General features: G+C 40.0%; 1 protein-coding gene and 1 long non-coding RNA gene across 2 annotated transcripts; both read left to right on the plus strand.

Annotated features, from left to right (window-relative positions):
- The first annotated feature begins 6,496 nt into the window (after window positions 1–6,496).
- On the plus strand, window positions 6,497–7,439 carry LOC127804255 (uncharacterized). Its single transcript, XR_008023677.1, has 3 exons — window positions 6,497–6,635; window positions 6,923–7,016; window positions 7,386–7,439. It is a non-coding gene; the product is annotated as an uncharacterized LOC127804255 (long non-coding RNA).
- A 544-nt stretch (window positions 7,440–7,983) lies between these two features.
- LOC127804514 (uncharacterized) lies at window positions 7,984–10,194 on the plus strand. The gene is made up of 4 exons (XM_052341385.1): window positions 7,984–8,056; window positions 8,164–8,249; window positions 8,343–10,055; window positions 10,183–10,194. Exons 1-4 carry the CDS (start codon window positions 7,984–7,986, stop codon window positions 10,192–10,194), a joined length of 1,884 nt encoding a protein of 627 aa, XP_052197345.1.
- Window positions 10,195–12,287: the final 2,093 nt, after the last annotated feature.

Consider the following 12,287-nt stretch of genomic DNA (forward strand, 5'->3'; position numbering starts at 1 on the left):
CTCACCAAACAAGATGCCAAACCACGTCTTATTAGGTGGATTTTGTTACTCCAAGAATTCAACATAGAAATCAAAGATAAAAAGGGAGTAGAAAATGTGGTGGCAGACCATTTGTCTAGACTTCCATGCTAAGACCTTAATCTAGACAAAGAACCAATCAGGGACACCTTTCCAGATGAACAGCTCTTCCTTATCAATGATACCCCAACCTCTGTTACACTATGGTACGCAAATCTGGCCAACTATCTAGCCACCGGTCTAATTCCAAATCATTGGACCAAGCTAGATAAACAAAAATTCTTTAGGAAGGTTAGGACTTATTTCTGGGATGACCCTTACTTGTATAAGTATTGTGCTGACCAAATTTTAAGAAGGTGCATCCCCGAGCATGAGCAACAGAGTGTTTTGAATTTTTGTCATACTCTTTCTTGTGGAGGTCATTTCTCCACAAGAAAAACATTGGCCAAGATCTTACAAAGTGGATTCTTTTGGCCTACCATGTTTAGAGATGTGCATCAGTTCTATAGCTCATGTGATAGATGTCAAAGGCTAGGAAGCCTAACCAAGAGGAATATGATGCCCTTGCAACCCATTCAGGTGTTAGAAATTTTTGATTATTGGGGAATAGACTTCATGGGACCATTTGTTAATTCAGGTGGACACGAGTACATCTTGTTAGCTGTTGACTATGTGTCCAAGTGGGTAGAAGCAATCCCAACAAGAACAAACGATCATCGGGTTGTAATGAAGTTTTTGAAAGAAAATATTTTTAGTAGGTTTGGAATGCCTAGGGCCATCATAAGTGATGGAGGTTCTCATTTCTGCAACAAACAAGTGGCTGAATTAATGAGAAAATATGGAGTAGTCCACAAGGTTGTAACCCCATATCACCCTCAAACCAATAGCCAAGCTGAATTGGCCAATATGGAGATAAAAAGGATTTTAGAGAAAACAGTCAATTCTAACCGTAAGGATTGGTCCTTGAGGTTGATTGATGCACTTTAGGCCTATAGAACTGGATACAAGACCATTCTAGGCATGTCTCCCTACAGGTTGGTATATGGCAAGCCATGTCATCTGCCAGTTGAAATATAGCACAAAGCCTACTGGGCCATTAGGAAGATTAATGAGGAATCAACAGAAGTGAGTCACAATAGGAAATTGCAACTTAATGAACTTAGGGATGAGGCATTTGAAAATGCCAAATTATCTAAGTTGCATATGAAAAAGTTTCATGACCAACACAACAACAGAAAAAAATTTCATGTTGGTCAGCAGGTGCTTCTCTACAACTCAAGGCTTCATTTGTTCCCAGGGAAGTTGAGATCAAAATGGACAGGACCCTATACAATCAAGACCACATCAGAATATGGGGCAATAGAAATTGAAATCAAAGAGTCTGGACAATGTTTTAAATTGTAACGACCCATTAGAGGGTCCAGTATTTATTCAGGAATTATTTAATTAATTATTGAAGTATTGATTAAGAGATTTTGCCAATTAATTATTTAATGTGGCAATTTAGATTTTTAATTGAGAGAATAGTATTTAAATAGCATTTATTTTGTGGAAATTAAATGCAAGGGCATGAAGGTAATTTTGGAGTTTTATTATTATTTGAGAGTTTTAATAATAATTTTTTGTATTATTATTAATGAAGTGAGACTATGTATTTAAAGAAGAATGAGAATCCATGTATGAGATGGATTTGGATTAAGAGTCTCCTAGTCTCAATAGGAGAAGGTTTTGAGAGTCTCCATGTTCAATTGGGAGATGGATTCCAAGTTATAAAAGGAAAGAGATCTAGGACTTTATGTCTATATATAGAGCCCATTAGCTTAGCTTTTCTTCACGCCGTGTGAAGAACAGAAAGGCCAAGAGATAGCAGAGGCTTGCTAGAGTCTTCAGGATCGCTCCAGGGTTCGATCAGAGAGTTCTATCAGGCAAGTATTCTTCCTGTAATCCCTTCCATTACAGGTTTATATTAGTTTTTCAGATTATTCCAGTTCTTCATTGAGTTCTTAGATTTTATATCAGTAAGCAGAGACGTATATATATATATATATGCGTATAACAGTGAAGTTATGAGCAAGTTCCATTAATCCTTATCCATTTTGGATTGCAAGATCCAGTAATCCTAATCCATTTTAGATTGCAAGTTCTATTAATCCTCATCCATTTTGGATTGTAAGTTCCAGTAATCCTTATCCATTTTGGATTGCAAGTTCGATTAATCCTTATCCATTTTGGATTGCAAGTTCCAGTAATCCTTATCCATTTTGGATTGCAAGTTCCAATAATCCTTATCCATTTTGGATTGCAAGTTCTATAAATCCTTATCCTTTTTGGATTGCAAGTTCTATTAATCCTCATCCATTTTGGATTGCAAGTTCCAGTAATCCTTATCCATTTTTTATTGCAAGTTCCAATAATCCTTATCCATTTTGGATTGCAAGTTCTATAAATCCTTATCCTTTTTGGATTGCAAGTTCTATTAATCCTCATCCATTTTGGATTGCAAGTTCCATTAATCCTTATCCATTTTGGATTGCAAGTTCTATTACTCTAAGTTCTAATATCCGGATACCTTGTATCGTATCCGGATGTATCTAAAGTTCTTCAAGTATGATATCCGAATGGTTTGTTTATACATCCGAAAAGGTCAAGATAATATCCAGATGTCTCGCCTGATATCCGGATGCCTCCCTCAAAAGTTGAATTTTTTATTCGAATAGTCCCCAGTTATATCCGAAAGCATCAGTGAGATATCCGAATGACCAGAATCATATCTGGATGTCCTAGTTCATATCCAAATACTTCCCAGCATATCCGAATAGCTTCTTCTTTGAATGTCAGTGTATCTGGATGAGCCTTCTTCATATCTGGATGTCTTTCTTCTTATCCTGATATCCTTTCTGATATCCGGATGACTTTTCCAGAAATCTAATTTAGCTTCCAGTGAGTCCTAATTCAAGTTTAATTCAATCAATGTATTCAATACCTTCCAACATTGAATTCATAAGCCAGAACATGACAAGTTAATCATACCCATACCATAAATCATAATTCATAGAATCTTTGTATTCCAATATATAGATGAAGATCATATCATGTTCAGCATTATTTTATTTTGACATGATCAGCATTATTTTGTGAGATTATGTGCATACATTTTGGTATGAGCATTGAGCATGACTTTATATGGAGCACTACATATCGTGTGCCAGCATTTATGTGAGCATTGCATTGCATTATGCGCGCTAGGCGGCTTGTCCGCGGGGATCCCATCAGTTTCAGTTTCAGCTCAGTTTATGAGTTGCTCGCCTGGTGGCAACCAGGGGGCTAGGGGCTTTGCCCACAGTATGTGCTTACAGTTTTTATGTATGCAGGTTTCAGATCAGACAGGTATGTATTATTAGATTATGTGGGCCTATGAGCCAAAGTTGCATACCTGCATTTAGTTTACAGTTTATGTGCATTATATTTTTTATGAATGCAATCAGACAGTGATTATACAGTACAAGTTCAGTGAGTTATCAGTATCGATATTCTTCGATTCAGCTTCAGTATTCTTTCCAGCTTATTACTTGCTGAGCTTTTGTAGCTCACCTTGTACTCTTCACCCCTCCAGGTTCTAGCAGGGGAGTACCAGATATGGGGCCTAGCAGCAGTGGTCTATAGTGTGTGTGTACGTGGAGCTGCTCAAGATAAAAGATGTCTGGGAGTCTGTTGAGTTCTATAGAGTTTTCTCATATTAGATCTATTTTATATTTCAGCTGAGGGATTGTCCCTTAAACAGAGTTTATGCTTTTCAGTCTGTATTGACTCAAAGTTTTTATCCCAGTTGATTGAGATGTTCAGTCATGGTATCAGATTTCAGTTTATCAGTTAGTTTATCTTATTTTCCCCGTAGCACCTCTTCTCGGGCAGTTCTAGGAGAGGGGGTGTTACATAAAGTGAATGGTCAAAGGCTGAAACCATATCTAGGCATAGTTGAGAAAGATTTTGTTGAAGGAAATGACGAGATGGTGGAGTTGGGTGAACCACCGTCAGTGGTTAAGTGACCTTTAGGAACACATTCGTCTGGGAATCTGACGTTAAAAGACTACCTTTCCATTTAAGTTAAATGGATGTCTTTGGAATTCGGATATAAAAAAAACAAAACAAAAAAATATATATATATAATATATTTATTGTTCCTTTTTGTATCACTTAATTAACTTTGACTCAAATAGTGTTTCTCTGTGTGCAGTCTAAATAAAATATTTGCATACTAATTCATGCATTAAAGACCGCCAGGTATGCCCATCTTCTATTCTTTTATTGCCGATTGAGGACAATGCGCAATTTAAGTTGGGGGGTAAGGTGTACTTAAGAATTAATTTATTGGTGTTTGAAATTGATCCATTATGCAAATAATTTTGGTTGACTTGATAATATTGTCTTGTGTGGTATATATATAATTTTATTAGGCCTCTTAAAAAATAATAATAATAATAATAATAAATTAAAAAATAAATAAAAAAATTAAAAAAAAAATTGAATTGAGAGAGACAGAATTAGCATTGGTGGTAGCCATTTTTCTCGGGCAGTGCAATCACACTGTCCTATAAAGGAAGAGGCACACTGCCAAATGTTGAAAAATTAGGCACCAAACATCGAAAAAAGAGACGCATCTGACCCTACAATTATGGCGTGCCTCAAGCCGAGTGTAGAATAGTGATACTCATTGCTCTATAAGAGACTCCATATGTGTATGAGGTAAGCCACACTTCTGCAAGCAAGCTTAGTCTCCTTTCCTTCTTGTTCTCCGATCAGGTACTCACGTTCATTTTGCAAGATTCATAGTTTTTTTTTAGTTTTCTTTTATTATAGTTGTGTTTTAATTAAAAAATTAAAAAAATGGATCTTCAGCTTTCAAAAATTCGCAAGTACTATCCATCTCTCTCGCAGAATGATTTGAAAAAAATTTATGCTGCTAGGTGTGAAAGACTTAGGCTTTTTATGCATAATAACATTCTTGAAGATATTCGTTGGCTGATCGAAGCAAAAGTTCGACTAGTTGGCGAAACTTCACCTAGTTTTAAGCTTTTCCCGGGCTTAGGGAAGAGTAGTTTTGCGAAGAAACGAAGAGCTAAAAGAGTGAATGGTTGTCACAAGTGTGCTCGTTGGACCTGTAACACTCGATGCAAATCTGTGGGGTTTACGTCCATAAATCGAGAAGATAAAATTAGTTTCATAAAGGATGGACTGAGTAAGGAGTCATTGGATGATATCCGATTGACTCTTGAAACGCATCCATGTGGAATAGTGCAAAGAGAACTTCTTGCTTTATGGACCCAGTTCATAAGTGACCACCAATGCTATAGTCTTGGGAATCTGACTAAAAACGACCCTGTTTGCCAATCTATAAGAAAATTGGATGGGAAGCCTATCCCCACTTCATAGAAAGTGTTTAAGCCGTTTCTAGACGTAAAACCAGACGAAGACGTGAGCCACAATCACAACTACTTGTACTTATGCATGATTTCTGTTTGTATTTATTTCTTGTTGAATTGTTGTATAGCTACTTTTGATCACCAAATCTCTTTTCAAGGCATACATAAAGAACAAATATAAATGGAAGGTCAGTTAGTTCGTCAAATCAAGACCGTATGTGTACTATGTGGCTCTCAACTCAGGAGTGACAGTAGTTACACACTTGCAGCAAGCGAACTAGGCCTAAAATTGGGAGAAAGAAAAATTAATTTGATATACGGAGAGGGAAGTCGTGGATTGAATGGTTGTGTTTCACAAGGTGTGTAATACCCTAAAACTTGTAATCTATTTCTATTTAATAAATTAAACGATTTCCCGATTTTCTTTAGGTTCTCAAAGACTTGGGAATTTGTGAGATTCAAGGATCTTTAGGGGACTTAAGGGCAATGGACTTCAAAGTTCATTTAAACCTAACTTTGGATTCCAAAACGATATCAAAAGTGGCTGTGGATTTCAAACCCGAATTAAATTCAATTAATGGACACATGTCACCATATGGATGGAGACACATGGGTAGAAATGATTACATGGACACGTGGCGTAATTTGGATGGAAAATTAAAAGTAATAATTAAACACCAATCTCGAGGGACACGTGGCACCGTAGGATGGAAGCAATGATGAAGGCTCACATCTTGAGGGACACATGTCGTAGTAGGAAGAAAGTAATAATGAAAGCTCATATCTCGAGGACACGTGGCGCCGTAGGATGAAAGCAATCATTACGGCTCAAATCTCCATAACATGTGGCGAAAATTCATTCGTTAAAGGGTTAAAAATGTCATGATAAGGCTCATATCTCAAGAGCCACTTGTCACCATGGGAAGAAAGCAATAATTAGGGTGTAAATCTCAAGTGCCAAGTGTCACCATCTTAGAAAGCCAAGTGTCACAATCCTATGGATTTAAGGGCACTATATAAGAATGCCTTGGGTTGGGTTTTTGGCCACCAAATTAAGGGGGGTAAGTTGCTTATAAAGGAGGGGAAACTCTGCTGTAAAGAAGGGAAGGAAACCCTGCCCGAGTAGGAGCCAAAAGCAAGCCGTTGGAAGGCACGAGCCCCTTGAAATCCGTGCAAAACAGTAACCAAAACTGCAAGGTAAGCTCATCTTCTTTCTGTAACCACGTAGAGGGTTGAAAGAGGAGTCCGTAGGTTCAAACGGCACTCGAATCGGAGTTAAAATGAGAGAGTTATGCCCGTTTTAATTTTCAGGGTCGGAAGTCCGTCTGGCGCGTGAGCCGCACGCGCCAAACAGAGCTGCGCGTCCAGGCGCGTGGCCGACATTGTGGGAGCGCGTGTGGGCGCGTTATAGGTCTTCTTGGCTTGAAATTTTTCATGAAAACTCCTAATTTTAGTAGCTACTTATATATCTAAACTTATTTTAGGTTTGGATACAAAAAGGTCTCGGTTTTTATAGAACAGTCCACTTGGAGCGACGTTTGGCCGTGAATTTGTGCAACCAAGAAGTGGGAAGCTTCGGTGAGTGGTTTCTAAACTGTATTTCTTACATGTTGTGCATATTATTGAGCATGATGGCGGTGATTACATGTGCATATCATGTTATTTCGTTTGATACGCATGTTTCTTTCCATTTGTTCATGCATCACTACGTGTGGCTTGTGACTAGTTGTGAATATCATGGGTGAAGGGAGTCTTCACTTGGCCGTGTTGTTAGGCTGTGTTACATGATAAGGTTGGCAGGGGTGATTGCAACACCCTGGCGTCACATCCACCTGGAGCATGCATCTCTGCATTTTGCATTTGCACGCATGAAGTTATTTTAACCCTCACTTAGATTTAACGATCTAACCCGGGTGTTCATACCCCTGGAATATTCAAATGTTCCAGATCTGTCAGGCTCGGGCTCAAAGGGAGAAGGCCCAGAGGCGGCGCGAGTGTAGTTATCTTGTTTAGGCGTCTCTTATGATGTTGTAGTATGTTACAAGATTTGTACTCTTAACTTTGACAATATTTTGTCTCGTGGAGAATGAAGTCTACTTTCCCTGCCATCTTGATAAATTGTGTGTGTGAATGTTTATTTTATGGAAGTCCCAACATTTCAGGTTACGATCCTTACTGTAGTATATGGGATTTCCTTAACGCCCGTGTAAATATTATAGTACCTTATATACTATCTTGGGGTTGGGGCGTTACAGTTGGTATCAGAGCCCTATAATTTTGATTTGGGTTTAATGAGACTAACTTTGGAGATGTTGCCCTATATCAGGAATGGATCCACGTCAGCAGGGCAGCTTGTTTATATGTACGAACGATAGTAGTAATGAATAAGGATATGTAAGTGTATTTGTTGTTAGATGAAATCTCGTGGCCTACCAATAAACGTGACGAAGAAGTTTAAGCGATTATTGGGGATCTAGATTTTGAAATATTTGGGGAATGAGGAATATGTTCAAACACAAATCCGAGATTTTAAGAATAAGGAACAATGGCTTTTGGAAAATCAGGCGGCCATTTTTTGGGGATTTTCAAGGGATTGCAGGATCTAATTGAGGATGAAGGTATTGGATTTCCTTTAGGTATGACTCATTAAATCTTAAGATTAGTAGAATTGAAAGACATTAGAACGACCAGAATGGTTAGTGCCTAGGGAAACTTTTGGGATTAGGGACACCATATGAAACTGGGCAAAGGTTGGGTAGGCGCAACTTAAGTACTGATGATAGCATTTGGGAATTTTCCGGATACATGGTGGTATGCTTAGTTTACTCATTTGTTGTAGATAGATCGTTAGAAGCCACACGTTAACAATGCTAGTCTTATGATTTCTTGTGTGGATGTTTTCAGATGGTGAACACCCGTCGGACCCGGAACTGTAGGCAAGGAAATGAAGTTCGGGAGGAAAGGACAGAGGCACCCCAGGGTAGCCAACCGCATGAGAGGAATCAAGAATATGGAGATCGGATGATCCGAGTCGAGCGGATTCTTGAGAACATGGTTGTCGTCATACAAGGGACACGACCTACACAGCCAACGGGGCATATCAATCCCCGAAGTCCAGATATCAGCGACCGATTTCAGCGACTGAATCCACCCATTTTTCGAGGGAAAGCAGGAGCCGATCCTTGCGAAAGCGAGTATTGGGTGGAACAAATCGAGAAAATCTTTGACTTCATTGGCTGTGATGAGGAGGATAAGGTTAGTTGTGCCACTTTCCAACTTCGAGACGAGGCAGATCAATGGTGGAAGACGATGCAGAGGGCCTTACGAAGTCCTGAAGGGCAAGGTGAGCCAAATGTTTCGTGGGCGCGATTTAAGGAACTTTTCAATGCTAAGTACTTCCCTCTGTGCAAGAAGATGGAGAAAAGCCGAGAGTTCATGAACCTGCGACAGACCGAGGGCATGTCAGTTGCCCAGTATGAAGATAGGTTCACACGTCTCATTAAGTATATGCCTATCTATAATTTGGACGAGGAGGCCAAGGCTCAAAAATTCCTGGGAGGATTGAAAATGGAAATTCAACAAGCCTTGAGTTCTGTCGGGCCACGCACGTATGCAGAAGTAGTCTTTCAAGCCCAGACTGTGGAGAGTAATCATGAGAGGATGAACTCCTTGAGAAATGAATCCCAAAACCCAACAGACAGGAAGTTTGATAGAGGGTCTAACTTAGGACCTCGAGGGAAAAATTTCAAGAAAAAAGAGAATTGCCCTAAATGTCAGAAGTCACATTCAGGGAAGCCATGCAAGATAGAGACCCCAAAGTGCTATAATTGCGGAGCTAATGACCACATGATCCGTGAATGTACGAAGGGACGGGTGTGCTACAATTGTCAACGACCCGGCCATGTTTCCAAGGATTGTCCGCAAGGGAAGGGACCAGGTCAGCAGGGAGCAAATAAAGGGAGCCAAGGATTTCGCCAAGGTCGCGTATTCAACCTGTCAAAGGAAGATGTGACCTTAAATCCAGCAGTAATTCAAGGTACGATGATCTTTCTTAATACCTCGGTACAAGTACTGGTAGATTCTGGATCCACGCATTCATTCATATCTCATGCATTGACACGATGCTTAGAATTGGAGTTGGAAGAACTTAGTTACCCCATGGTGATAGCCACTCCTTTAAATAAAGAGATGGAAACCCGTTTGGGTTATAAGGATGGGAAGATTTCATTTGGAAATGGTGAGTGGGCAATTGAGCTTATATCCCTGGACATACAAGATTTTGATCTAATCTTAGGGATGGATTTCCTATCTAAATATAATGCCAAAGTGGATTGTCGTAGAAAGGTAGTAAGCTTACAAGACGAGTGTGGAACTTGGGTGAAATTTCGAGGTCAGGATAGTATTGGGGAAATCAAGCGAATAACTGTGCTTAAGGCCATTAGAATGATGGAAAATGGTGCTTATGGGTATCTAGCTTGTGTCGAAGGGGTTGAGAATAAGAAATGGGAATTAGGTGACATACCTGTGGTAAAGGAATTTCCTCAAGTTTTTCCAGAGGACCTACCAGGATTACCCCCTCGTCGGGAAATTGAATTTGCTATAAAAGTTGTACCTGGGGTAAACCCGATATCTATACCACCTTATAGGATGGCCCCAGCAGAGCTAAAAGAGCTAAGAACTCAGCTCCAAGACCTTTTAGACAAGGGTTTTATTCAGCCAAGTGTGTCACCTTGGGGAGCCCCAGTATTATTTGTAAAGAAGAAAGATGGGAGCTTAAGGATGTGTATAGATTACCGCCAATTAAACAAAGTTACCATCAAAAATAAGTATCCGTTGCCAAGGATTGATGAACTCTTTGATCAGCTACAAGGGGCGAGGGTGTTCTCTAAAATTGATTTGAGGTCGGGATATTATCAACTGAGAATTAGGGCAGAGGACATTCCAAAAACTGCTTTCAGATCACGGTATGGACACTACGAGTATTTGGTAATGCCATTTGGGCTAACCAATGCACCTGCTGCTTTTATGGATCTAATGAATAGGGTGTTTAAATCTTACCTGGATCAGTTTGTGATTGTATTTATTGATGATATCTTGATTTACTCAAAGAGTGAGGAAGAACATGAGCAACATTTAAGGATTGTTTTGGAGACTCTCCAGAAACATAAGCTTTATGCTAAATTTTCGAAATGCGAATTTTGGATGAGAAAGGTAGCTTTCTTGGGTCATGTCATATCGGAGGATGGAATAGCAGTGGACCCCACTAAAGTCGAGTCAATAAAAAGCTGGGGGTCGCCTAAGACGGTGACTGAAATAAAAAGCTTTTTAGGGCTAGCGGGTTACTATAGGAAATTTGTGGAAGGATTTTCCCGTATAGCTATGCCCCTCACACGACTCACCCAAAAGGGGGTTAAATTCGAATGGAGTGAAGCTTGTGAGCAAAGTTTCAATGAGTTGAAAAGGAGGTTGATTTCTGCACCCATCTTGTCAATGCCCAATGGGTCAGGAGGATTCATGATATATACTGATGCATCAAAAAACGGATTGGGATGTGTCCTTATGCAATATGGGAAAGTGATAGCTTACGGATCTAGACAGTTAAAGCCACATGAACGAAATTATCCCACGCATGATTTAGAATTAGCTGCGGTGGTGTTTGCCTTGAAGCTCTGGCGGCACTATTTGTATGGTGAGAAATTTGAGGTCTTCACGGATCATAAAAGCTTGAAGTATCTGTTCTCTCAGAAAGACTTGAATATGAGGCAGCGGCGATGGATGGAATTTTTGAAGGATTACGACTGTACAATCCAGTACCATCCTGGGAAGGCAAACTTAGTGGCTGATGCACTAAGTAGGAAAGGGCCTATGTTGATGGCCAGTTTGATGTCTCAGGAATGGGAACTGGTGGAGGCTTTTAGCCAGTTGACAGTGAATGTGATGCCTAAAGAAATGTCTGTTTACGTCGCTAGCCTAACAATTCACTCTCATCTTCTAGAACAGATTCGGCAAGCTACTTCTGAGGATTCGAGGATAAAGTCTTGGGTGGATGACCAAGGGCGAGTTAAGAATCTTGATTTTGATTTCTCGAATGGAGTGCTTCGATTCCAAAATCGAGTCTACGTGCCCAGAGATAAGGATTTGAGGCAAGCAATTCTGGAAGAAGCACATCGGGCTAAATATACTATTCATCCCGGAGCTACCAAGATGTATAAAGACTTGAGGGATTTGTACTGGTGGCCAGGGATGAAGAAAAGTGTTGCTCGATACGTAGCTCAATGTGATACCTGTCAACGAATAAAAGCTGAGCATCAGAAACCTGCTGGAAAACTTCAACCGCTAGAAATCCCCGAATGGAAATGGGAGCATGTGACCATGGATTTCGTAATAGGATTGCCAAAAACACCCACTGGAAATGATGCCATATGGGTAATAGTAGACAGGCTAACTAAATCTGCGCACTTCTTACCCATGAAGGTTGGGCATTCAGTAAGCAAATTGGCTCAACTCTACATTAAGGAGATAATTCGATTGCATGGGACGCCGGTCAGCATAGTCTCCGATAGAGACCCGAGATTTACTTCTCGATTTTGGGAAAGTTTGCAGCAAAGTTTGGGAACACAGTTACGTTTGAGCACTGCTTATCATCCCCAAACTGACGGACAGTCGGAAAGAACAATTCAAACATTGGAAGACATGCTACGGGCTTGTGTAATTGACTTTTCGAGGAGTTGGGAAGAGCACTTACCATTGGTTGAATTTGCATATAATAATAGCTATCACAGTAGCATCGGGATGGCGCCTTATGAAGCCCTCTATGGGAGGAAGTGCAGGACACCGCTTTGCTGGACG

Source organism: Diospyros lotus, chromosome 6 (assembly GCF_014633365.1).
Source record: "Diospyros lotus cultivar Yz01 chromosome 6, ASM1463336v1, whole genome shotgun sequence".
NCBI lineage: Eukaryota > Viridiplantae > Streptophyta > Magnoliopsida > Ericales > Ebenaceae > Diospyros > Diospyros lotus.

What these genes read in the sequence shown, in the direction of transcription:
- LOC127804514 (XM_052341385.1), top strand. Translation starts at nt 7,984, where the DNA reads ATGGCTTTTGGAAAATCAGGCGGCCATTTTTTGGGGATTTTCAAGGGA. An exon ending in GGATCTAATTGAGGATGAAG is followed by an intron (nt 8,057 to 8,163) that starts GTATTGGATTTC and finishes TTTTGGGATTAG; the next exon opens with GGACACCATATGAAACTGGG. An exon ending in AATTTTCCGGATACATGGTG is followed by an intron (nt 8,250 to 8,342) that starts GTATGCTTAGTT and finishes GGATGTTTTCAG; the next exon opens with ATGGTGAACACCCGTCGGAC.